A 27,980-nucleotide genomic window follows, 5' to 3' on the forward strand; every position below is an offset into this window, starting at 1 on the left:
CAATGAAGGCATCTGTGGTGCTTTCAATGATGTTTTCCTATCAGTTTTTAATGGGGAAGATGATATCCAAAGTACGGATGTGTCATGGAGTGATAAAATCCTCAACGATATTCACATGGAAGATGTGTAAATCCTAAAATTTCTAAAAAAAAATATGTCCTGACGATGCGGGATCGACATTTTGTCAAAAACAATTCAAGTATATTTCTACAGATTTTCCTGGTGATAAACCTTCGGGAACCATTGACTCTACTCTACTGTTCACTTCTGGGAGGAAAAAATACTCGTCATGCTGTCTCTGGGTTTTTCTCCTCCATCTCCTCCCGATACAAGCCCCGTAGTACGTCACCATTCGATTCGGAACGTAGCCGCCAAACCATCCCTCTCCAAAAGTGGTCTCGTCTCTCAACTACTGCTGCCACCTGGATTTCATTATCAAAGTGGGCGTTTCACTGCTTGTATTTAAGTGTGTCGCCACTCATGGACTTTCACGATGCGGGATCGACATTTTGTCAAAAACAATGTTTTATTCAAGTCTATTTCTACAGGTTAGTTCGCTTCACATTTTCATACTAAGTTATTTAATTTTTATCAATTTAATATTCTTTGTGTCGATCCTGCATCCGACGTTTAAAATTTTTATGTACAGTGTGTTACTATTTTTTGGTCCACCAACAATTTTTTATTTAAAATATATGTGTGTTTTAAAGAAAAACGCTTTTCGCTTCGGTACTTGTAACCGCCATTCGAATTTGTTCCATTCAGAACCTCTTGTCCTTTTTACCCACTTGGCTAGCTTGCTACTACTAGCGGGAGATATCGAATCCAACCCTGGTTCTAGGGTCAGCCACTCCCCAACACACTCTCAAAATAGATCAAATCCTTCGTCTGAATTTTCAACTCCTTTGGATAACTCATCCATTGTCCATAATATTCAAGACACCCAAGTAGCCATTCTTGACAAACTTAACCTCCTCACCCACAAACAGGACTCATTCAGTCATCAGCTAAGCGATCTATCCCAGCGTCTTAGTGCAGTTGAGGAGAAACTTTCTCCCGTAGAGGAACTTCAAAACAAAGTCTATGACCTCTCCTCAAATCTCTCTGAACTCTAATCTTCCCTTACCAACAAAGTTATCGATCTTGAGGATCGTTCTCGCCGGGATAACTTGATTTTCCAAAACATTCCTGAAGAATCTGACATCGAGTCCCCCTCCACCCTCGAATCCAAAATCATCCAATGCTGTTCTGATCACCTTGACATAAAAATTTCACCTAGTGAGATTGACCGCTGTCATAGAATAGGTTTCAAAAGGACACACGGATCCAGACTTTTCATAAAAATTCAACAAATTTAAAATCAAAAGCGAGATTCTAAAAATGCCTCCAAACTTAAAAACAGCAACATATTTATTTCAGAAGATTTCTCCTTCGATATACGCAAGCTTCGTGGTCAAATTTGGAGAGCCAGTCAAAAATTTTGTGACAAAGACATTAAAGAAAACTTATTCACAATTTTGCACTCATCAATAACACCAAATATGTCTGGGATCCCGATATTAATGAGTTTTGCCCCATCTGTCAAAAATTTTGTGACAAAGACATTAAAGAAAACTTATTCACAATTTTGCACTCATCAATAACACCAAATATGTCTGGGATCCCGATATTAATGAGTTTTGCCCCATCTTCCCCGCTCACGCTCCTTCGAACCCTTCCTTGCCCTCCCTCTCCTCCCATATTTCCTTGATGCCCCCCTTTAGGCTACTTCCCCCCTCAGCAACCCCTCCGTCTACATAACCTCCAAATTAAAAAATATCTTTCAATTGGAATAACACTTGCATCCTGAAAAATAAAACAGATTTTCTAGAATCATTCTTACACATCCATAATCCCTATTTTCTAGGTGTTACAGAGTCATGGCTAAATAATACAGTCTCTAATTCTTAATCTTACCACCTGATTACAATGATTTTCGAAAAGATAGAAACTCTCGAGGGGGCGGGGGGTCTTACTTATTTTCAAAAATTCTATCCCTTTATACAAATACAACGCCACAACAGGCAAATTGCCCAACGAGGTGGCTGACTTAAGAACATCATGGATCCCCGAGCCATTTTTTGGAGGCCCTACCTACTACTACTACACCACACCACACATGCACACCACACACCCCCCCCGCGGAACCCCCCAACGAATCGGTACATGCGGGAATGTGCGTGTACGTGTAGTGAAACCTGACGTGAAGTTTTGTTGTTTCTCTGTAATGCTTGTTATGTGTAGTGCTGCCATCTGCCACTACTTTTTCTAACTATGAGTGAAGTGTTATGATTGAATGATTTATCGTTGTAGGACTGTTGCTCTCTGTGGCGAGACTTTTTAATGGGGAGATCGGCTCGCATTTGCACCTTGAAGTTGGGAACCACAGAAAACCAACTTCAGCCGACCACCACTGTGGGGTTCGAACCCGGATCCTCGCATCGCGAGTCCGTCACTATAACCACTCGACCACCACAGCGGCAAACTGAATTTAACTGAAATTCTTTTAGATTCCGAACTCGAAATTGTTGGAGCTGAATGGCTTCAACCCAATTGTGCCCCACTTGCTATCTTTTCTGTCTATTTCCCTCCCTCTCCTGATTTCCACCTTTTTGAACAACTGGAAATTATTCTTGAAAAATTTTACAATACACATTCTATTATTATCTCCGGAGACTGGAATCTTCCTGGCATTGACTGGAAAAATATGGAATCCCTGTCCGGCAATCACAGAATTAATAACAAAGTTTTAGACATCTTCCTCAAATTTAACTTGGTCTAATCCATTTTAGAATCCACAAGAACCACCCTTTTCTCCAGCTCTACCTTAGATCTCATTGCTACCTCCAATCGTATTTCAATCCTTTCCACTTCCATCTTTGAGGGTTGCTCCGACCATAATATCCCAGTCATTAACTTTTCCCTCCGCCACTCTATCCCATCCTACAAACTCGCCCCTAAACGTAATTTCAACAAGGCAAATTATCCACTTATGCAAAATATTTTTCGCTCTCATTTCAATGATTTCTTATCCATATCCTCTTCTAACAATATCCACACCTTCTGGACCTCTTTTAAATGTATTATAGACAAATGCTTAACTACAGTTCCAATTAAAAATGTTTCTCCTAAGTCTTTTTTTAATCCGTGGATCACCAGAGATATTATTCATTTAAAGAGGAAAATCCGCCGAATCGCCTTCAAATATAAAACTAACAAATCCAATTCACTCAAATCCATAATTTTAGCCTCCACCCGAGACCTCAGAAACCTCATTTCCGTCCAAAAGTCCAGATACCGCTCTCATTCCCTATCCTATTACTTAAAAACCAATCCAACAAAATTCTGGAGTTACCTTAGACCTAAATCTGTTGGTCCCACTTCCCTCAGAAAAGTTCAAATAAATATACATCTTCTCCTTCAGAGATGGCTGCCGAATTCAATTTAGCATTCTGCTCGGTTTTCTCAATAGACCCCTCTCCTCCCCAATACTATTTTTTTGATTCTATCCACAACTCGCCCCCAATATCCTTCTCCAAACAAGGTATCCTAAAACTATTGAAAAAACTGAAACCCCATTCTCTTGGCCCCAACGACATCCCAAATTCTATTCTTAAATTCTGTGCTAATGAAGTCGCCGACTATCTTTTAATCCTGTCCAATGTTTCACTAAATTCTGCTACCTTCCCGAATGACTGGAAAATCAATAAAATTATTCCTATCCACAAATCGGGTCCACTTTCCAATTCCCTTAATTTCAGGCCAATAGCAATCACCTCCTCCTGCTGTAAAGTCTTCGAACATATTGTAGCAAAAAAAAATCTGTATCCACTTGGACTCCATCAGCTTTTTTTTCTCCAACCAACACGGCTTTAGGCAATCTCTCTTTACTACCTCCCAACTGGCCCTCTTCATCTACAACCTCTCTGAAGCCATTGATAAAAACCTACAAACTGATATCGTTTTCCTAGATTTCTCTAAAGCCTTTGATAAAGTTACCCACGATAAACTTCTCCTCAAACTCTCATGCCTTGGCCTTAATGTACAATTACTTAATTGGGTGGAGGCTTTCCTAAAACACCGTAAACAGTTTGTCCATCTTAATGATCATAACTCACCATCCACCCCGTAAAGTCTGGGACCCCTCAAGGATCGGTCCTCTCCCCGTTACTTTTCCTAATTTATATCAATGACCTTCCACAATCCCTCAACTGCACCACTAGACTATTTGCTGATGACTGTGTAATTTACCGTATCATTCACCATCAATCTGATCAAGAACTTCTCCAACATAACCTAGCTTCCATCGCTGACTGGTGTTCCCTATGGCAAATTCCAATAAATATCTCAAAAACGGTTCACATGAAAGTTACCCATAAACTACTTCCTCTTGAATACTCCTACTCCATCAATCATTTAACGTTATCCCAATTTTCTCATATCAAATACCTCAGTGTCATAATTTCAGCCGACCTACGTTGGAACAAACACGTCGGCTACATTTACCAGAAGTGTCTTAACAAACTTTTCTTCCTTCGCCGCAATCTTAAATACTCTACTCGGGATATCAGACTTCTCTGTTACCAAACTTATATCTTCCCCGTCCTTTCCTATGCCGCTGAAATTTGGGACCCCTACACCTCCAGTAATACAGACAAACTCGATTAATCAATCCAAAATAAATCCGCCCGATTTGTTCACGACTGCTGGTCATCTTTCATTTCTGTGTCCGAACTTAAAAATGAACTTCATCTCCTCCCTCCCTCTACTCTTTGTCTCATTTCTCGTTTAACATTGTTTTATAAAATTTTCCATGGTCAGTTCAACATAGATGCTTCTGGTATCTTAGCCAAACCATCCTATATCTCTAGAAGACTCTACCATTCCTTTAAATTAAAACCTATTTTTGCTTCCACTGACTGCTTTAAATACAGCTTCTTTCCTCATACCATTGGTGAATGGAACAAACTTCCAAGCTCTATTGTTGAATCTCCCACTATCACTAGTTTTTTATCCAATATCAAACAATATCTTTGTCATTCTCAATTGCATCCTTTTGTATAGGCCCAAGGGCCAAAAATATTGTATAAATAAATAAATGTGCAAGCAAAGCACCAGGACCAGATGATATCTATCCTAGGGTCCTCAAGGAATGTGCTAATGAATTGTTAGGGCCAGTCGCACAGATTTACGGGAGTAGTGTTGCTGAGGGTATCATTCCAGGTGATTCGATCTCGGTAATGTGTTTCTGACATTTAAAAAGGGTAATAGAGAAACCGTGTTGAATTATTGTCCAGGGTGTTTGACTAGCACTGGTCTAATGTATATGCATTCATATGAATTGACATCATCACCTTGCACCCCCATATCTAAGTTCATGCTGGTGAAGTGGATAGATGAAGATAATATACTGTTGGAAAACCAGCATAGGTTCATGAAGGGGAAGTCATGTGTAACCAACCTCTTTTGCTTCTATGATCACGTAACTAAGGCTTTGTGAAAAGGAAAAAAGATGTCGTTTATCTTGATTTCCAGTAGACATTCAATTGGGTCAAACATGGTAAAAACTCTTGAAGCACTTACATGAGATTGCAATTGGGGACAGCTTGTTGAATTGGATAGAATCATGGTTGAGAGATAGGTCACAACGGTTATGGTGAACAGGAAATTTTTCAATTAGACAGATGTGAAGAGTGGAGTCTTTCAAGGAAGTGACATTGGGCCCCATACTTTTCACTTTTTAATTGATCAACTCGATCAGGGCATTGGTAGTAAATTTGCAGAAGTGAAGTTAATGGGAGGTAGTCAAGAATCCAAGCAATAGGGATATGCTCCAGACAAACTTCAATATGATTGCAGCATGGGCTAATGAATGGAGCATGACTTAGCATTGACAAGTACATGGTCACTCATTTTGGTCCAAACAGTTCATGTTTTACTTACAAGTAGAATAGTATAGTGAAACCTTGACATAACGATACTCTGCGGACCAAGAAAAATTACTGTTGTAGAGGAATTATTGCTATGCATGAGAGGCAGCAGTTAGAGTATAAACATTTCAAAACAAGACAAGAAAATATTGTTGTAACAAGGTTTCTAACTGTATTATAAATATAAATACAACGCCACAACAGACAAAATGCCCAACGAGGTGGCTGATAAAAAGATGCCCATAAAAATATGGTTGTCATATATTTCAAAAATACAGCAACCCAATTAAAAATGCAATTAACACAAATTATAAACAATATATACACATGATAAAATATTATACAACGCCCATAAAGAATACTTATGGTTGTCTTATTCTAAGAATGGATAGCTTCTCAATTTACCCCAACATGTTTATCGTATTTCTTTTTAAACGTGTCAATTGTGTTACAATTTACTACCTCCGGGGGTAAGCTATTCCATTTATTAACAACCCTATCAGAGAAAAATTCCCTGCGACACCATAGCCTTGCATTGTCCCTCACCAATCGATACTGGTGTCCCCTTGTAAAAGCAGTCAATTGGCAGTGTAGTAAAAGTTCATGGTCCATCCGATCCATCCCATTGAAAATTTTGAACACTTCGATCATATCTCCTCGACACCTGCGTTCATCCAATGTAAACATTACTATCACAGATGCAACTAGGGTCACCGATGTAGGAATTCTCATCGATGAGCTGCTTAGGTTTTTCTGAGAATTATTCAGGGGTGTTAGTCAAAAAAACAAAAAGACGCTCAATTTTATTTTCAAAAAATATTTCTTCGCATTCTCCTAAAGCAATTCTTCTGCTTTCTCGAGGCTTTGTCCGTCCTGGACTGGAATATGCTATAAGGTTTTGGAGACCATGCTCACAGAAACGACATAGACATGGTTGAGGGGTGCAGAGAAGAGCTACACGTGCTATTGTTGGCGCACAGGGCTTAAGGTATGAAGAAAGACTTTATTTTTTGAATATTTTTACATTGGAGAAATGCAGGTGTCTGGGAGATACAATTAAAGTGTTTAAAATTTCCAACTGGATGGACAGAATTGACCATGAGTTATTAATACACTCCAATCAATTGCTTAGACATGGGGATACCAGTATTGTTTAGTAGTGCTCAAGTGGTGCAGTGGTAAAATGCTCGTCTACCACCATGAAAGTTGCCATCACGGTCCCAGGTTTAAACCCAAGAGAGGATATGAATAAGATATTTTCCCTAACGAACTTAATGCAACCACCAATAGATAGCATCATCATTTCCAACCCCTCTCACTAATGGTGGCAGTAAATTGCAATATAGCGATATAGCCAGAGTTGGTGTTTGGTAAAGTAGTATTGCTTAGTAAGGGACAGTTCCAGAGATATTCTCTAATAGGGTTGTTAATAAATAGAATAGCTTAACTTCTCAGGGGTCCTGAATTCTAACACAATTGACATGTTTAAAAAGAAGTATGATAAACATATTCTGGTAAATTGAGAAGCTATCCACACTTAGATAAGACAACCATAATCTTTTTTATAGGCAGTGTATTATATAGTGTTAATTATTAGTTTTTTCTTTTGTGGTACATGCTTTTATATTGGGTTGCTATATATTTTGGTCATATTTTACATCCTTATTTTTTATGGGCATCTTTTTTTAGAAACCTCTCTGCGCTGAGCAATTTACCTTGTGGCCTTCATGTTTGTATTTTATTTTTTCGTAATGTGATAAGGGTTAAATACACTCTTCTAATACTGCAATTATCATATTTAATAGCATATAGGGTGCAAGATTTTTATTCGATATTCCCTGCTTCAAAACCTTAGGTTGTCTGATGCGCACAACAGAAGGATTTGTTGCAGTTTTTTAGTACAGTGCACACTGCTTAATGTGATCAAATAGGGACTCTGGGTTTCTGATAACATTAACCAACTGATCCCCAGTTGCGTGAAAGAGTATACTTCTAGAGCAGATACCAAAGTCATTCAGGAAATACTACATTCCAAATGCACTCGACGGATCTGAGGATAATGCTTCTTAGAGAGAGAGTGAAAAAGAGAGTTTTGTACCAAAGTTTCGGAGGGAGAGTCAGAGTAAACGAACGATGATAGCGTTAAGAAAATGTAGTTGTTTGGCTTAATATGTGGATTTTTTTTTTATTGGACTGAACACTACACAGAAAACATACAATCAAAACAACTGCAAAAGAAAAAAAAAAGACATTACAATGACAGACACTCTGTGACCCAAAGGGACTACAAGTCCTTCCAGTGGTTCAATATAAATTACATTCAAGAGTTAATTGAATTATGCAACCGCCTTGTTAATGTATTACTCGGTTAAATAGTTTATAAAGTCTTATTTATATTTTTAGTTTTTTCCCCCTTTTTTTAGCTAAACAAAGAAAAACATACACATATATGCATGGCCCCCACAAGGGGGAGGCTGACAGGGCTGCAGCCCTGGGGCCCGGTACGATTTTAATCATTTTTTTGTTTTTTTATGCCATAAATTCACTATAAAGGGGCCCCATGAAAAGTCTGGTCTGGGGGCCCATCAAAAGTCCCATCCTAGGGGCCCTGCTCCAGGATGTGGGGGCCATGCATATATATATATATATATATCAGGGTTCCCAGCAACCTGGAAAGTCAGGGAGAATCAGGGAAAGTCAGGGAATCAGAAAACAGTCAGGGAAAGTCAGGGAAAATATTAAATATTTGTCAAAAGTCAGGGAAAATTTTGAATTCTTGGGAAAAGTCAGGGAAAATCTGAAGGGGAAAAAATCGAAGAGGATATATCTACATTCAAGTAGTTTATCTTCACCTTTTTCCATAGAAAATTATTTTTCAGATACCCTAGGGGAGAAAAAAAATTCCTTATCAGCATTCTCCTCCAGATCCCCAACTGAGAGATGTCTTATCAGTTGAAGGGTGGGATTTTATGTACTGGAGAATAATATTGGCCAAGGTCACTGAATCTGCCCTCCAAGTAAATAGATGAAGAGATGTAGAGGAGAAACCAAAGCCCCTTGTAACTCTTAATGCAGCTTTGGGAGAAACCCTCCCTTCCATTGTTGAAAACAAAGCCAATACCAGCTCTAACTTCTTTTCTCTCTGTTCTGAAAAAACATTTAATCCTCTTGCTTTTTTTCCTTTCCTGTGAGTAGAGAACCTTGCAGAGTATACATGCATTTTTCATTCAAAAAGTATCCTGGATTTTCAAAAAGTTGAGTTGATGGGTATACAAGTGACTTCAAGCTGGTAGCTAAACAATCTGCAATTTATTTAAGTAAGTCAATTTTATTCTTCAGTTGTGCTTTTTTTTTTCTTTTTAATTGAGTGTTTGCTTCAAAGTAGAGATGTAAAATTCTTGTGAGTAATATTTAGGAGAATATTCTCTGGAAGGACTACTATTATAAATAATTTAAGAGTAATACTTATTATTTGTGATGAAAATTTACTCCAGTAGTTTATAATAACAGTCCTCCTAGATTGTAGCCCAGAGTATTAAACTTTAAAAGCAAGAAAATGAAACCAGCATGGCTGAATTGAACAACTTGCAAAGAAATATGAATGATAAAAAATTCAAGTCTATGAACATTTATGAAAATAACAGTCTGTGTCTTCTTAGAATGAAAGTATTAAGGATGATAAGAATTTAAGATTTAAGTAAGGGGATTATAAGAATGACTTCCTTTGTCAATCAACTTTGGTTTAATTTTTTGCTTTGAACTTATTTATGAAAATTTATGTGATTTTAAAAAGAAATATTGTAATCTTTAAAGGTTTTCAAAATCTTAATAAAAAACTTGAAACCTCTCACTATGACTGAGAATATTCTATATTCTCAAACTAAAAGTTGCCATTATAAGGTGAATATTCCAAAAAATTGTTTTGTTTCATGTTTTTGGCAATGAAAACTGAATTATATTTCATAATAGTAAAAAAATTTTTAATTATAGAAAAATGAATATTCTATATTCCCAAATTTTTACATCCAGGAGATGCAAATCCAGATAACCTCACATCTCTACTTTAAACACAGTATCATACTTCCCTTAATATATGTTTTTTGATATGTAGCTTTAATATGTGATTTTGCATTCTTTTTTATAATTTTTTGTGTGTTTCTATATCATTGCTTTCTGTTATAAATCAATAAGCAAAATTGTTCTTTATTTCAAATTTTAAAATTGAGTTTATGAAGTGAAATTAAAACTGAGTTTAAAACGTTGTTTTTAACAATTATATCAGGTTATATCTACTAATTGAATGCTCAAATACTCCATTATATATTCTTATTCACTAGTGTGAGGTCTGTTTTATTCAGTGTTTTTTTTCTAAATAAATTGACCATGGACAGATATAACAGCACTCCGAAAAATCACCAATAAAAAAGGAAAATACAAAACTTCTAGTTTTGTGAGAAGTTTTGTATGTGTATTTGCCTTTTGGTTGGTGATTTTTCTGAGTATTATTACGTAAAGTTTACTTACTCTTCCAAATATAACGATTTTGACATCTGTATGTTTTGAAAAAGCTCTCCTCCCCAAGTGTCAGTGTTCCAAAAATTTAACATTTTACAAAAACTATGACAGTTTTTTTCCAAAAATTCAAAAAATTTTCTCAAAGATTTATGACAGAAACCAGTATGACATTTTATATGCATCTGTTGCTCTCTTCACAGTTTGTCCTCATCTTATTCAGGACTGTAGCGTGTCTTCTTGAGGCCCTGGGAAGGAAGTATATTGGCACACACAGAATTCTCGTACATTTATATAAACACATGTATTTTTAAGTTGAGTTACAGGAATGGTTGTTTTATGACCTATTGTTGTAATATGAATTCTAGACTAGAGTTTATTGAGAATATAGATACATTGTGATTGGATCTTATGTTATTATTTGTATGATTAATTGTGTGATATAGATCAATGTTTCCTAAGTGGGCAATATCGCCCACTGGATGACAATGGAATGATCCAGGAGAGGCGGTAGAAGGCTATGGGTATAATCATGGCTGCCAACTTTTGAAAATGAAAATTTTCTTGCGGACCTGTGTTTTATACTAAAACCACTCCCTAGTAAATACAAAAGGGATTTTCCACACATAAAAGTTAAAGCATAGGGATTAAAATCCCTACTCAAAAATTGAAGTTAAATAAAATAAGGATTTTACACACATAGAAGTTAAACCCTTGGTGGGAATAAAATTCCTACGAAAAACACAAGTGAAATTTGAGGCCAAAGCTTCAATGGTGATTGAAGTCTTTCCACCATGACCGATGTTTATGTCCGTAACACAACTTATACAAAAAGAAAAAGTCAGACCTTTTCTGTAACGCTTGATGGGGGAGAAAGGAAATTAGCATCTTTAAAATAGATTAAATATTTTTTTGCTTATCAGTATTTGTTATGACGTATGTAGCTTCAACAAAAGAGGAAGTTTTCTTCATCATTTTTAGTTTATAGTAGGCATAAAGCAACTAAAAGGCCATCCCTAGTATATTTGACATTTAATATTAAACAATTTACAATAAATACTTATAAATTCATAAAATAGGACAAAGACATATGCTAATAACAAATTAATTAAAGACTAGGGTAGGACAAAGACAAGGTGGATTTTACGTTATCCAGGGAGCACCACGAGGAGACCCACCAACCTATTCCCCAAGAGGAAGTTTTGATCACATGCACGTCACTATAATCTTCAGTTATTATCCATTACTATCGGCTGCTAAGCTATTTCCCTGCACTATAAGACAAACAACTTTTCTTGTTACCATCAGAGGGTTTGTAAAACTTCCTTAAAAAAGGAGAATTTCCCATTATTCCACACATTTACGACGTGTGATGTCATTTCGGAAAGGGGAAAAAACAGGCAAAAAACTTTTGCCCCACAAGAAATTCCTTAGGGACTGTTTTCAGAAGCGAGGATCCTTTTTGAATGAGGTGAGAAATTTTTACGGACAATTGGAGATTTTTTGCAATTTTTGTAAAAATTCAGGAGATTTAAGAACTTTTCAGGAGGTCCTTAGAGAGATGAAGCTAAAATTCTGGAGACTTGGCAGCTACGGGTATAACATAGGATCCTATGGGTTTGCTTGGAAACAGCGACGTGACCACAGAAAAAAGATTGCTACCGCAGGAAGTAACACATCGGGGGGGGGGGTAGCACACCAAGCTCTTGGTGAGTATGAAAAAGGCTGTGTTCAGAATCAGCAATAAAATGTATGTCCCAGTCTAATTAGTCCTCGTGTGCAGAAAATGTTCGACAAAATGATCAGCTTTAGTTGGTAGGAGGCAGTGAGAGAAAGAAATTATCTGAAAAAGGGATTGATAGAGCAAAAAGTTTGGGAAACTGGTATAGATTCATTATTTTTTTTTGGGGGGGGGGGCTGTGTATCTACAATTCTTTTGGAATAACATTTTATTTCTTTTAGGCATTTGATGTACGTTATTTAATTTTGATTAGGTTCTATTTTGTTTCATTTCTAACCGTTAATGAAATAATAACCCAACTTTAAAGAAAGATTTAAAAAAATTGTTTCCCATCCCACACAAAAGTATAGGCGCAGAATAAAATTTATGTAAATTTTAATGTGCCACATAGATTTACATCACCAAGGGGCGTTTCCCACTGTTGCTACATGAACGTTGAATATTTTCATGAGTCAAGCATCATTAATATTAATTTATAAAACAAGAATTTATTATTCATAATATTGTGAATAGTTTTGGGGGTGATGTAGCCCGGTCGATAAGATACTCACCTAAAGTACCAAAGGATGTTTAGAGGTGTCGCGAGTTCGATACCCGGTTCGTCCTTGTCAGAAAACTTTCCTGACACAGGGGTACAACAAAAATACGGCGACTTGACCGCAGCAAAAAATTGCTACCGCAGGGAGTCCCCCATCGAGGGGTTAGCGCACCAACCTCTCGACGAGTATACAAAACAAGCCTGCCGTTCGGAATCGGCAATAAATTGTAGGTCCCGGTCTAATTAGCCCTCGTGTGCAGAAAATGACCGTGGTGCGACAAAAATGATCAAGTGAATAGTTTTAATCAGAGTACCCATTGAAAACAGTTATGTGCCCTTTGAGAATGATGGTGTGATTTAAATTTTTTGTACAGTTATATACTTTCGCTCGTAGAAAAATCAAAATCCAGCTTTCTTTTACTTATGTAATAAATTTATTCTATTAATTGCTTTTTTTAAACCTATTCCTAAACAGTTAGAATTTTATAAATGTTTTTTTAGATATTCATAAGTATAATACTGTATTTAAGGTGAAGTTATTACGGTAGTCCTTCCGGAGAACATTCTTTAAAAGATTATTAAATACAATTTTTCATCTTTAAATCACATTTCAATATTTATAATATCAATCCTTATTTTTTTCATTTCAGTATAATGGCAAAGAAGACAAAATTTAACAAGCAGTGGCTGGATCCTGATCTGTATCCACAATTCAATAATTGGCTGAGTGATGTCCATGGCAACATTCATGAAGGCTACTGTTCTGTTTGCAGTAAAACTTTTTCACTCAGTAATATGGGAATAAGAGCTTTGGAATCACATCGTAAAAGACCAGGCCACTTGAAGAATCTCAATGCAAAATGTCTGCAAATGTCTGTTTCTAGCATTTTTATTGGCAAGGAAAATCCATGTAGTCAAACTCCTTCAACTGCTGAGATTTTTAAAGGAAAAAACAACTGTAAAGTTCCAAGTGCAACTACTTCAAATTTGGATTCGTATTTCTTAAAAGATAATGCTTTGAAAGCTGAATGTCTTTGGGCAATGCAAGTTGTCAGTAAGAGGATGTGCTATAATTCATGCTCAAACATTAGTGAACTTTTCAGCATCATGTTTCCTGATAGCCAGATTGCCAAGCAGTTTAGCCTTGGGAGCTCAAAAGTAGCTTATTTAGTTTCATATGGTTTAGCGCCATATTTTGTTAATACACTAATGGATCGCATCAAGTTATGTGATGATTATGTAATTTGTTTTGATGAAGCCTTTAACAAAATAATGCATAAGGGTCAAATGGATTTGGTGATTAGATTTTGGGACATCAATCGGCAACGAGTGTCAACCCGTTATTTAAATAGCGTGTTTCTGGGTCAAGCTACTGCGCAAAACTTATTAACAAAATTTGTGGAAGGGTTATCTATCTTACCTCTTTCAGGTCTCCTTCAAGTATCCATGGATGGCCCCAATGTAAACCACTGTTTTCATAAGAAATTGAAAGCTGAATTTGAAGAAAATGTCTTGAATTCAAACGAGAGAAAACTTCTCGACCTTGGAACCTGTGGGTTGCATGTAGTACACGGATCCTTTAATCATGGTTTGAAGGCTGCTGGATGGGATTTAAACAACTTGTTAATGCATATGTATTTTTTGTTTAAAGATTCTCCTTCTCGTCGTGCACAGTTCACTGATATTACAGGCAGTAAATTGTTTCCTCTGAAATTTTGTAGTACTAGGTGGGTTGAGAATGTGCAATGCTTGGAAAGAGCTGTCGATATTTTTGACAATGTGAAGAAGTTTATAGAGAACAAGTCTCTCTCAGGTAAGCCTGCTACCTCTGTTGGCATTGCAGTAAAAGATCCCCTCATTAAGTGCAAGATGAGTTTTTTTAAGACTGTGGCCTCAGAATGCGAGTCATTTCTAAAAAGATTTCAAAGCTCCAAACCTCTTGCTCCTTTTTTGTTTGAAGCTTTTCAGGATCTCATGCGCAAACTTATTGCAAGATTCATCAAGCCTGATAAGTTGGAGGCTGCCGCTTCTGCAAAACAACTTCTCGAAATTGATCTGGATCTGGTAGAAAATTTGCTACCTATTAGAAATATTGATATAGGCTTTGCAGCAAGAAAGCTTCTTGCGCAAACCAAAATTAATGACAGAGATGTAGGTGAATTTCGCCTGCAGTGTAGAAAACTGTTAGTCGCTATTGTTGGAAAGTTGAAGGACAGGAGTCCTCTTAAGTATCCTATAGTTCGGGGTCTATCAGCATTAGATCCATGGATAATCAAACACAGTCCAAAAATTGGCATGCTAAGGATGGAAGTGGTGATCCAAAGTTTATATTTTTCAAACCGGATAAGTGATAATGTTGCCGAGAAATCTAAAGTGCAATACATTGATTTAACAACTGCTGCCAATTCTTGTTTCAAAGATGAATTTGAAAATTTCTGCAAAGCAGGGTCAGATGAAATTGGCTTAGACAAATTCTTCTCGGATATTTTAGCTTGTGACAAGAAATTTGTGGAATTGTGGAAGGTTTTCAAAATGTGTTTAATTTTCTCACATGGCAATGCATCTGTTGAAAGTGGCTTTTCCATAAACAAATCTTTGTTGATTGAAAATTTACATGAAAGCACTCTAATAAATCAAAGACATGTGTATGATGCAATTTCAGAAGCGGGTGGAATTCGTGCCATTGACATCAACAAGAAACTTCTCTCATATGTTCGAGGTAGTCATAGAAGATATAAACAAGACATGGAAGATGAGCAAAAGCTACAGCAGCAAGAAGATGAAAAAAATAAAATTAAAAAGGAACAAGAAAAAAATATCAAGGACTTGGAAGAAAAAAAGAGACAAATTAAGAGAAAGGCTAAGTTGGAGGCAGAATCAATTGAAAATGAATTGAATGATTTGCGAAAGAAGTTTTGTAAACAATAAATGTAGTTTGAATGAAAATTTTATCAAATTTTAATTTCGTCACATTATTACTACTGCCTTTGTTTATGTAATTGTTTCAGGTTGTTATTAACATCTTAATTCTTTTTCCCCCATGCGTCTCGTTACTGGTTAGTCTTGAAGTTCTTTCATCTATATTATATGTTGAAACAATGATTTGAATTCAATTATCTCTGAGATTTTTAAGGAAACTGGTATTGTGTGTGTGGGATCATATATTGTTCTGTCACTTTGGTTCCCCCCCCCCCCCGAATGAAATTTCTGGCTACGCCGCTGCATGGTGCGTGACAGTGTATGCTCTTTTGGTCAGGGAAATTTTTGAATCTGGTCAGGGAAAATCAGGGAAAGTCAGGGAAATGATCGAGCCGATTTTGCTGGGAACCCTGTATATATATATATATATATATATATATATATATATGTAAATACAAACATAATAAATTATTCAGTTGGCACACATGTATGGTCATGAAATCACATGTATTTTTCAGTTGATAGCAGAAATGGTTATATTTTTAAATTTTCTCTCCCCCCCCCCTTTTTTTAGAATGATTTATTTTGTGTTGTTTTATTGTTGTAGTATGGATTCGAGACAAGTGTTTATTGAGAATATAAATATCATCTGGATTTTATGATATTATCTGAGAATAACATAATAAGGAGTTGCATTTATATATAAATCTATTTTTCCTTATTTTGTTCTCTAAAATCATACCTCGTCCTATATGAGCATAAATATGGTGATATATTACGATATAAAAATATTTTATTCATTTGAGATTTATTCAATCAATGATTTAATTAAAGTAAACAGAACTGATTTCAGTATATCTTTAAAGTAAAACATTCTTTTTTACCTGATTAATCGATAATGAGAAGTTAATAATTCTTATTTTTGATTGATAGATGATATAACTGGAACAAATTAGGAATTTTCACGTCTAAATGATGTATATATCCAATGCTATGTGAACATGGGCTGAGCTAGTTTTCCATGCCAACATGACTATTGAAAATTTGTGTGTTCCATATCTTCTAATAAACAGTCAAATATGCAAGTTTTGGTAGGTTACATTCACGTTGAAGTTTGCCTGTTTGTTTATATTGTTACAAATGCTTTTTATTATTCTAAGTAATGATTACCAGAAAAATTTGTAAATACTCTAAATGAGAAGTAATTGCTTGAAAAATAAAAGCATGTATAATTATTTTTCTTTTGTTTATATATATATTTCTCTTGAATGGATAACTAAATTTACTATATACCTGAGAATTTTTGAGTCAATCAGAGAAGTGAAAATTTTTGAGTTATGTCAAACTTACTGTCTCATGCTTAACTTTTGGAAAGTAGTGTACAAAATTTTTGATAGAAGATGAAATTCAACTAAAAAATAGATAAAGGAGAGAAAATATGATGTGTTTAAGCTGAAAATGTTGTGGAAACACTTAAAAAATTCAGAACAGCAGCAGTAACTTAAGCATTGCAAACAGGAGGCTGAGATGTCAGTTCAACCTTGTCTGACTGGAATGTAACTTGTATTTGAGCTGGAGAAAGTTGCGGCATATAGCAATGATCATTTGTCCTTATTTTGAAAACATGCAAAAAGAGAAAGCATTTGAAATACATTTTTTTCTTCCTTCTGCCTCATTCAAGTTAGTGAAAGAATATAACCCTTTCAGACTCTAGTGACACATATGTGTGGGTTACTTTTCTCAATGTAGAACTTTTTACTTTTGACCTCTTTAAAGGATTGCTTAAGTTTTGAGTTAGAAATGGTATGGTGAATATGAACTTTGGGGGCTTTCATTAGGGGACAGCACTTGAAGTTGAACTTCAGAGGGTCTTTAAGATGGCTTCCAGGAGAAAGTGCCTCCGGGAAAAGTGTGATTTGTTAAATAAAAATTTTAGCAATAAAATTCTGAAAAAGTATGTGATGATGAATATACCCTGCATCATCTTGGTTGAAAAAAAATTGAACAAATAAGTGATTTCTTCACAAAAAAAATTAAAAGAATTGAAAATTCAAAACTTTTTTTTTGAAGAAAATAACGATTTGCTGACATTTATGTTTTTAATGCATTTTTGAGTATCAAAAATTCAAAGTTATTTTGAAAATTCGAAAATATGAATGCTTGGTTCTAAAAAAAGATATGCATGTAAAAAAAAAGATAGATCAATCTCTTCTGGGTTTAGACCTATATATCTTACACATATACACTGAGTGGCCACTTTATTACAACCACCTCACAGTTTTAAACAAATGGGCTATGGCATCACACTGTTCTGTAACTTAGTTCCACAATTTTGAGCATGTAAACATAATACTCCTTTATACTTTCCATAGCAAATTTGGTCACAAATGTTTTTGAAGGGGCCAACAAAAAATTAAAGAATAAAATGGTTTTGATCAACCCTGTATCATAAAAAGCTGCAAAGGATTTGTAACTTTCACAGAACAATTCACTTGTTTTGTGCAACGCTTGTATGCGTTTTCATGAAAATAGCATGTATATTAACAAAGACATAAATATGCTTCTTTTAAAAATTTCAAATTTCATCTTATGTTTTTTGCTTATAACGATAGGTGTTTTCAACAAATTTTTTGAAAACTTGACAATATACATGCGACACACCGTAAAGTAACTCAAAATGTGGTAATTTAATATTCAATGAGATACGAGCATTTTAAGTAAATGATTTTTAATTATGCATGTGAAAGGAAATATCAATTTTATTTTTTCATAATTTGGTTGCCTAATATATGATGAAATTTATACACAAATTCCAATAGAATGCCAGGAAAATTCAAAAAGATAGCGGGGGTACAGCGAGCAGTAATTTCAGTTACTTGTCGAATGTAGCTGGATGGTAAGGGATTTTCCACAAATCAATATTTGGATTTTCTGTCATTTGATTATTTCCTTCAATTTTTTTCATTTTGACATCATATACGTGTTATGCTCAAGCATTTCTCTTATATATCATCAGACATGCATCTTTGCTCATCCGCATAATGCTGCAGACTTATTCTTGATATTATCAAATGACAGAAAATAATTGAAACATTGATTTGTGGAAAATCCCTTATCATCCAGCTACTTTTATCAAGTAAGTGAAATAACTATCGCCAATATCTTCCTGAATTTTTATGACATTGAACTGGAATTTTTATGCAAGTGGCACTATATATTTGGCAACCAAATTATGAAAAATATAATTGATATTTCCTGCGATGAGTATAATTAAAAATCATTAACTTAAAATGTTTACAACTCATTGAATATTGTTACATTTTAAATTTTATTTTTAATGCTGTTAAAATGCTTTATCTCATCAAATACTACAGTGTTACATTATAAATTTTTTTACAGTCTCATGCATGGTGTAAAATAACTCTACATGTTATAAGCAAAAAAATGCGAAGAAAATTGGAAATTTAATAATAAACATTTATATATTAGTGAATATATGTGCTGTTTTTTAAAAAAAAATGTATAAAAGTATTATACACAAAGCAAGTAAAATATTCTGTGAAAGTTAAAAAATATTTTCAGCTTTTTATGATACAGGATTGATCAAAAACATTTTTTCTTGTATTTTTTGTTGGGTCCCTAAAAATATTTGTGACTGAGTCTGCACTGGAAAGTGTGAATCTAGGTGGTCATAATAAAGTGGCCACTTAGTGTAGATACATACATACTCAGTGTGTATAGACATATATGTAGGGTGGTCATAAAATCACTTTGCTGATATACAAGCCCCTAACAGCATCAACAATGAATGAATGTAAATTAAATTTGAGATATAGATGTTTCATAGTATGTACACTTGAGTGAGAAGGAAAATAAAACCCAAGCTTTCGTTAGCACATGCTTAGAAACAACTGTATCTCAAATTCTATTCACATTAGTTGATCATTGTCACTGCTAGGGGCTCCTATAACAGCAAAATTATTTTATGACCAATCTGTACATACACTATGCATAAAATACAGGGTACCACATAAAAATATTAATTATAAATCCACATCAGGCAAATTGCTCACAAGGTGGATAAAAAAAAGAACAACTAAGAAAGACCAGATAAAATGTATATGATATACATTGAAATATCGATATAAGAATACTCTCGGCAGACAGAGAAAAAATATTTTTGTGGAGGGATTGTCTTTTATATTGAGTATCATTGTAGCGAGTTTCCACTGTATAACCCTTTATTTAGCAGCATTGCCTCTCTTGCACAACACGAGTTTCTTATATTTTTCAAATGAAGGAATTTCATAATTGGAGCTCATTTTAGCATTGATGCTTCTGAGCAACTCAAACATCTGATGTTTACTTATGAAGTTTCTATAATTACCAGCGGAATGGCTCAAAGGTGCACATCTCTTATTTCTTGACAAGCCAAGCAAGAATGATTTTTCACCCTTACTTTTTGGAGGGAAATACTATATGTGAAAAAGACATATTGCTGTGCATTTTTCAACAATGGTAGAAATGTAAGTGGGCAAACAATAAAATAACATTCTTTATACCATTCAAATCTACATAAATCATATAAATACAGTGTTTGCTGAAGTGCAACAACCCACATTTTTTTTAATACCAACAATTTTTTTTTAATACCAACAATTTAGAATACCTCATTTGCTTAATATATAACCCTTCAAAATTTTTCTTCTCTGGATATTTCAATGCTTGCCAATTAAAGCGATGAAAAAATATTGGAAAAAAAAAGATGCTGATAAAAATATAAAAAAGCAAAACTCAGATAAGAGTATGTGTGTTTAGGAATCTTGTCCTCCACAAGGGTTGTAATATAGTATCATGTCAGTGTTACACCAAGAAAAGATAAAATACTTCCACCAGTAATGTTAAAATATGCCCACATAAGAAAAGTTGAAGGTGAGAAATAAATCCATATAAAGGCTCTCTGAGGTTTTAACAATGATTTTAACTGATATTTAACAAAAACAGTTATAAAACAAAAACAATTATTCAAATGAAAATAATAAAGCCAAAATAAAATTATCTTTGAACATGAGGTTGAAATATTAAATGGTTACCACTTACATCTAGATTATCATGGTATAAAACACTAATTTGGAGAGGCTCAGAATAAATATTCATAGTCTCTTGAACAAATAAGCAGCTTTTCCTAAAAACAAAATAAATTTGAAATATTTAACACAAAATATACCATATAGTTTTTCCTCATCCTATTTGAAATAGTGTCCTACAAATATAATAAATAGACCACATGTTTGTAGTACCAACTAAGGCTGTACGTAACTAGGGCTGGAAGGTAACTCTGGCAAAAACCTGGGAAGACATTAAATTTTAGGAGGGAAATAAAACATAATAAAATCATTGACATTTATTGTGGAGGGGGTGCAAAATTATGTTTACCCAACTCCCAGTTGTGGCCCTGATACCAACAGTTATGATCATAAAAAATCAAAGTGGACATAAGTTAGTTTATTCTTAAATTACAATATGTATGATAAGCTCAGAGCAAGTTCTAAAGAGAGAAATAAAGAAACAGTTGTAAGGAGAATTTTTTGAATGTAACATGTTACTGTGTGATCATGAAAAAAGCATAATCATCATAGCTTTTAAATCAATTTATTCTCATCATTCATTTCTCATACATATATGTACATTCATCATTAATATAAAGAAGTAATTATATCAGTTAAACTTAAATTATCATTACCATATGTCACATTTATTCAATTCATTTCTCTACACTGGTGGACAATTGCTAAGGATCAACCTTGCTGCATGACTCAGCAAAGACACAAATGTGAAGAAAAGCCTTTGACAAAGTTCTGTTATTCAATTTTTATCACCTGTGCATGAAAGAAATTGAGTTTTTACAGCTGCTGTGTTGCTTTGAAATGAGCTGCAAAGGGATGGGGACCAAATTAATAGTACAGTAAATTTAGTCATGTGATTCTATATGTATCAGCCATTGCAAAAAATTAACCTTTTTCTCAAACCCTTGGGAATTGGAAATATGCTTCAGTGATCGCCCTAAAATAGTTGAGTCAGAAATGAAAATAATCTGGTGCCTCAAAGGATGTGTATTCCATGTTATCACTGACTTATGGCAGGGATCTTAGACTTTTATGAAGTTGCAGAATATTGAGATAACACTGGAGATATTTTTTTTTCACATTTAGGGGTGGGACCGGATCCTCACAGATTTCCCCCTTTCCCTAGGGCTATGGCTTTGCTATAAATTATTGCAAGTAATTACAATGGATATGTATTCAATCTGCATGGAACAGCATTACACAGACATCCATCCAAAATCTGCATTTGCAATTACAATTCTGTGTGCATCATGTTAAAAGTGGATATACAAAGTATTAAATTTATCATGTTTCATTTATATATGAGAGATTAACAACCATAACAGACCAAGTTCCCCCATTTTTAAAAAAAAAAATGTGATGCTTAACTCAGGAGGTGCAGCAACGTCTGTTCTGTTCACTGCCATAATGAACTAAGTTCATAGTTCACTTACTTTCTCAGGGGTGGCATTTGTTTTCACAGCTGGTGAAGTAATACATGAAACTTTCACAGCCATATTGAGCCAAGTCCATTCTTGATCAGAATTTTATTGCCTTGTTGCTATTTTTCATTATATTAATCATTTTCAAGTCAACATGAGTTGTGATTTCGAGTATTCTAGAGTGGAATATGTTCCTGATTCATCATATGAATCATCAGATGATAATATTGTCTATGGTAGGTACCTAATATTGCAACTTAGCTGGAGACGTGTTTATAGATGTTTGAATAAGGACTGCCTCACATCGGCTACTTCAGACTCTAGAGGCAGACATACTCCTGGAAACAAAATTGACATTACAGACATAGTTAATCACATAAAGTCATTTCCAGCCTATCAAAGTCACTATTCCAGGAAAGATAATCCGAATATTTAGTATCTTCATCCTGATCTTTCGATTCGGAAGATGTATCACATTTATGTAGAGGAATGTGCAGCAAAGAATAAGAATAAACCTTTTTTGTAGTTTGTAACATATCAGCCGCGAAAGAGCAACTGTATTACAAAATCTTCAGCACAAAATTTAATTGACACTTTAAACCAAAAAGTACAGATACATGTAAATAATGCGATGACATATCCATGAAGCTTTTAACAGAAGATGATGAAATCACTAGAAAAAGTCTTGAAACTAAACAAGAGCCCCACTTGCAAAAAGCACAGCAGGCTAGAGAGAAAATGAAAACTAATAAGAATAAAGAGGATAAAGCTTTGAATGAGACACTTACTGCTGTACATTTGACTTACAAAAAGCACTTCTTTTTCCTAAGCTTTCAACATCCATAGCTTATTACAAATGCAATCTATATGTTTATAACTTTGGGGCACATTCCTTCAATGATAATGTTAGATACACGTACGTTTAGGATGAAATAGAAGGGGGAAGAGGTTCTGAAGACATTTCTAACATTTTTGTGAGATGCCTGAGAGAGAAGCCTCCAAATATAAGGAACTAGTTCTATTTTCTGATGCATGTGGTGGCCAAAACCGGAACATCAAAATGTCCTTACGCTGCTGAAACTAGTCAAGCACAGTCAATTGACCTCAAATTCCTGGTGATTGGAAGGAAATAATTAAGAATGCGCAGAGGAGATGCCCAAAATTTTGATTTACAGAAGTTAAAAATTATGATTTTGTTTCTACCACAGTTTTGGAAGAAGCTGTCACTAACAGAAAGGAGGACACTTTGGGAGTTTGTTTCAGTTGATTGAATATTAAATGGCTGCGAGAGGTTGTCCCTTCATGTTAGAGTTCAAAGAAACCCTCAATGAGAGGATCTACCTTTTTGAAAAATAAATTTGGAAAATTAAATTCGTGGAAGAAAGTTGCTTTCTTTGTCTCGTGCAAGTCAAAATACGTTGAATGCAGACCATAGAAAGATCACTTTGACCAAAAAGAAAGAGATATGATGGATCTTCTCATATATATTCCACCTATACATCATGTGTATTTCAGAATCTTCCAGTGGACGCAAATACTAGGCTTCAAGTTACTTCCTCTAAAAATGATGAAGATAATAAATACAGCTCATAACGGGCTTTTTTCACCTCGGCAACAACCAAAACCAATCTGCAACCTGTTTTCCTCTACAGTTATCGAGTGCAAGCCAACACATTTTTATAAATTTGAAAACTTATCTATTAATCATCATATTCTCATCTATTAATCATCTTCTCATCTATTAATCATCATATTCTCATCTATTAATCATCATATTCTCATCTATTAATCATCATATTCTCATCTATTAATCATCATATTCTCATCTATTAATCATCATATTCTCATCTATTAATCATCATATTCTCATCTATTAATCATCATGAAATTATAAGTTCCTTATAATAATTCATAAATTACCTAAAATCATGAATTCGTTTACAAATTTTGGAAAAAATATGTTATTATACAGTTGTGATATCAATTATAATAACTGTAATTTACAATTTCTGAAAATAATGGATTACGGTTGTCTTGGCAAATTCATTGAATTTAATTTATAGTAATTTTGCTAGCTAATGTTTTTCGAGATGGCCAAAAATCTTATATATATATTCCTATTAATCATCTTTAAACGAATTTCCAATCAAAGTTGGTTCACAGAATTATTCTCTAAATTGTGGGTTCCAAGCACAGTGGAAAGGAGTTGTTCCATTTCACTTTCTGCAATTTTTTGAACTGCCAGAAATCTTGTGTGATAAAAAAAGCCAGCCAGATTCAAAACCACCTGTCTGGACTATCCTGTATGAATAGCTTTTTACTACTTGTTTTTTACAAAAAAAATGGCTAAATTTTGTCAGTGTTATCTAATCTACGGAAGTTTTGAAATTATTTTAAAGTGTGCTCTTTACTTTAGATATTTTGAAGGGCCTCATGCGAGTCATTATCTTATTAGCACTGCCCCTCCCAGGGGCAGCTTGAGCTTATCCAACCGCCCAAGACGGTCGTGAAACAGTTTAGTTTTATCCGAGGATGGTGTCGCTCTCTGCTATCCATACAAAAGTTTTTTAACAGCTGGCTGATGCGGAGATATATTTAGGTAAAAGAGAAAATTCATCTGCGTTGCGGGGAATCGAATGCCCTAGACCACTAGACTACAAATGCAACGAATATCTCAATCTTTCCTTGGAGCTTATGTGCACTGAACGGGACCGCACATGGATGGTCAAACCTAACTCAGGCCAAAGCTCACTTGCTGACCTTGCCACCAGATGGGGACTTATGCGAGGAGGATTATGTCACTCTCCGCTATCCATGCAAAAGTTCTTTTTAACAGCTCGCTGATGCGAAGATATATTTAGGAAAGTGAGCTTCAAGGAAAGATTGAGATATTCGTTGCCTTTTTAGTCTAGGGCTTCACTCGGAAAGTGAAAGGACATGGGTCCAATTCCCTGCAAGGGCGGTGTGGTATCCTTATAAGAAATGACTAAAAGAACTAAACTGATAAGAACATATAATTGAGAGAGAGAGAGTGTGTATTTTTTTTATCTGACCAAAATCGCTATGTACGTATATAGGTGCACTGCCCATCGATTCTTTCTGTGGTGTCCTTATCAGAAATGACTAAAAGAACTAAAGTGATAAGAACATACAACGGCACCTAGTGTTGTGTAAGGGGAACTAGTGAGTTCCACCTCAGACATCAAGTAGATAAGATGTCTATATGTTCTTCTCTTTCCACTTTATAAATTCTTCCTATCTATATGTATGTAATCTATCTAAGTCTAACGTAATAATAAATACTCATCAAAATAAATACCCATGTGTTATCCACTAGGCTCACAAAGTGTTAAAGAAACACAATAGGCGGATGAATTTTCTCTTTCTTAAACATATCTTCACGCCAGCTGTTAATAAACCTTCATAGTTTAGTTTTACCCTAATGTTGTAAGGTGAAGCTTAAGCTTGGCATTGTCTTTATACAGTGTAGAGCCCTGGTAGCAGAATGTTATCGATTTTTAGCTTTAGCATAAACCAAAACTCCACTAGGGATATAAGCCCCCCCCCCCCGAATCAGACCTCATTGGCACTCGCGACACTAAGGATTTATTTCCATTTCACCCTGCCAAGTTTTTTGCTGGGCAGGAATGCAGCATCTGATTTACGAAAGTAATCCTGTATAGCCTTTGGGCTGGGTCAGGGGTGTGTCGATGCATTATCTGCAGCCTGGGTGCAAAGCTTCGTGTGCCCAGGAGCACTTGGGGATAAACTTATTTTGTCTTTATAAGAAAGTGGCACACCATTTTTTTACCGAGAAAATATGTGTCACCATACGTCTTGCTTTTGAAGAAAATGTTTCGCTTTCAAAAGCAGGGTTAGCTTACTTTTTTTTAACCATTTGTGATTATGCCAGATAACTCAATCCACAAAACAGCATTTATTCATGAAACATTGTCACTTACACTTATCCTGTAAAGATAACAAAATGATTTTTATTAAGAAATTTATTTCAAAAGGGTTTATGGCGACTCAGGGACCGAGCAAGTGAGAAGCCTGAATTATTTCCTTTGCATTTATTTTACTGTTCCAGAAAATTACTGCTTGAGAGCATGAAAATGCACCCTTGCTTCTTTTGATAGATTATATTTTTGTTTCTGATATTACCGTTCCAGGCCATCTTTTTCCACAAGTTTGCTCAACAACTCTGTTGTCAGCGTATGGCTCAACAGCGTGATGTCACGTGAATTTTTATATTTTCTTTTTTTAGCGTGTTTTCTATTTTTCGATAATTTTCTTTTATGTGTTTTTTCTCACTGATTTTTATTTTTACGTGTTTTAATTTTTAGTTACGAGTCAGTATTATTTTTTTGTTTGTTTGCGGATGTGAATACTGATTATCATTTTTTTTTTTTTTTTTTTTTTATATATTATATAATTTCTAAGATATATATTCTTATTATAATTCTTATTATAATTCTTATTGACGTTTTACCGTATTATGCCGAATGCTTTTCATTTTTTATGTCTTTTCCTTGCAAGTGTTTTGTCTATTTGCTTATATATATGTGCATATTACATGTATGAGTATTTTCAACATGTCGTAACGTATTCATGGGCTCCCAGCGTAAAAGTCTGTGAGAAATCATCATCACATAAATTCATAAAAATCATTGCATAAAATGTTTACTTTTCGTTTTTCATCAGCAGTGGTGGTTGTGTGGCGACGATCAAGGACAATCGTGATGCTGCCGGCCTGCGATCATATGTAAATGAAATGACCCTGAAGCCGATTGGCTTGTTTAGACATATGTGGCCAGGAGTTTTCCCTTTGAATACCGGCCGTATGCTGTCAAGATCGCTCTATTTTTATCACTGCATTTTAACTTCGATAACTTATTGTTTGTTAGCTTAAAACGATCAGTTGAGGTCGTTAAACTAAAAAAAAAGGCATGTCATTACTTGAATAACTCTTGTTCTCTATTTACCGGCTGGTTCAGAGAAATTGGTTTTATCACGAAAGGTTTCGTAATGAAAATCTAACAGCTTTTCATGAGTTTTACAGAACTGATCAGCTCATTATTGGCCTGCTCTAGATGATGAAACTCCAAATGGATTATTGGTGAAGGAGTCGATTTTCGATTTTCTAGTCTCCAAAGACTTCCATCTCTAATCACTGAGAGATCTTCACCTGGTGCTGGGTTCAGCAGAACATTGACTTCCTATGGTGAGAGCGAACCATATCTACTAAATTCAAATTTTTGAACTGAAAAAAAACTTTAAATGTAAAATTGTTCTTAATGAAAAATTGAAGGTTAACCTGTTAATGTAAATTTACAAAAAATCCACTAATGTAATAAAGCAATTGAGGTGATACAAAACAAATTTGTTTTTTTATTTCCTGCTTGTTGCCTGCTTTAACTGGATAATTCAAACCTGGCACATAACCCCATTAAGGGATATTAAAATGCGAGGGCACATGCTACAGATCAGAATGGCCGATTTAGGAAGGAAGACGTCCCATCTCTCTCAGTAAGATAAGAGTGCCCTTTGACGATAAGTGCGGAGTGAGGAAGCGCAGGCGTCTACATATACATAGGTGAGACCAGATGTGGCCTCCCATACTGACGCTTTTGTTTTATTATTTTGTTTCGTATTTTTAACCAAGATCAATAGAATAAACTGTCTTAGTGTCCCATTAAATGTGTTAGAGTGATCATTTCCCACAATTAATTATGATTTTAATTAGGATCATTG

The 27,980-nt window shown here is 34.9% G+C and overlaps 2 protein-coding genes and 1 long non-coding RNA gene across 7 annotated transcripts in view; 2 read left to right on the forward strand and 1 right to left on the reverse strand.

The window, feature by feature from the left end:
• Positions 1-27,980, reverse strand: part of LOC149072895 (tRNA (32-2'-O)-methyltransferase regulator THADA) — a 240,872-nt gene that overhangs the window by 10,477 nt on the left and 202,415 nt on the right. For 4 of the 5 annotated variants that reach the window (XM_089246909.1, XM_089246911.1, XM_089246910.1 and 1 more), the window contains exon 30: positions 20,780-20,864. The exons of the other annotated variant lie outside the window; for it this stretch is intronic. In XM_089246909.1, coding sequence (XP_089103035.1) covers positions 20,780-20,864 — 85 coding nt within the window. The remainder of the gene's footprint in view (positions 1-20,779; positions 20,865-27,980) is intronic. 5 annotated transcript variants of the gene reach the window in all.
• On the forward strand, positions 228-27,956 carry LOC149072896 (uncharacterized). Its single transcript, XR_016194451.1, has 3 exons — positions 228-548; positions 16,613-16,770; positions 26,931-27,956. It is a non-coding gene; the product is annotated as an uncharacterized LOC149072896 (long non-coding RNA).
• Positions 8,799-16,110, forward strand: LOC149072897 (uncharacterized). The gene is made up of 2 exons (XM_089246915.1): positions 8,799-9,286; positions 13,411-16,110. Exon 2 carries the CDS (start codon positions 13,415-13,417, stop codon positions 15,686-15,688), a length of 2,274 nt encoding a protein of 757 aa, XP_089103041.1. The 5' UTR covers positions 8,799-9,286; positions 13,411-13,414; the 3' UTR covers positions 15,689-16,110.

The sequence above is a fragment of the Pholcus phalangioides genome, unplaced genomic scaffold (assembly GCF_987345545.1).
Source record: "Pholcus phalangioides strain wild (caught in Gottingen) unplaced genomic scaffold, Ppha-v1.0 ptg000017l_1, whole genome shotgun sequence".
NCBI lineage: Eukaryota > Metazoa > Arthropoda > Arachnida > Araneae > Pholcidae > Pholcus > Pholcus phalangioides.

What these genes read in the sequence shown, in the direction of transcription:
- LOC149072897 (XM_089246915.1), top strand. Translation starts at nt 13,415, where the DNA reads ATGGCAAAGAAGACAAAATTTAACAAGCAGTGGCTGGATCCTGATCTG.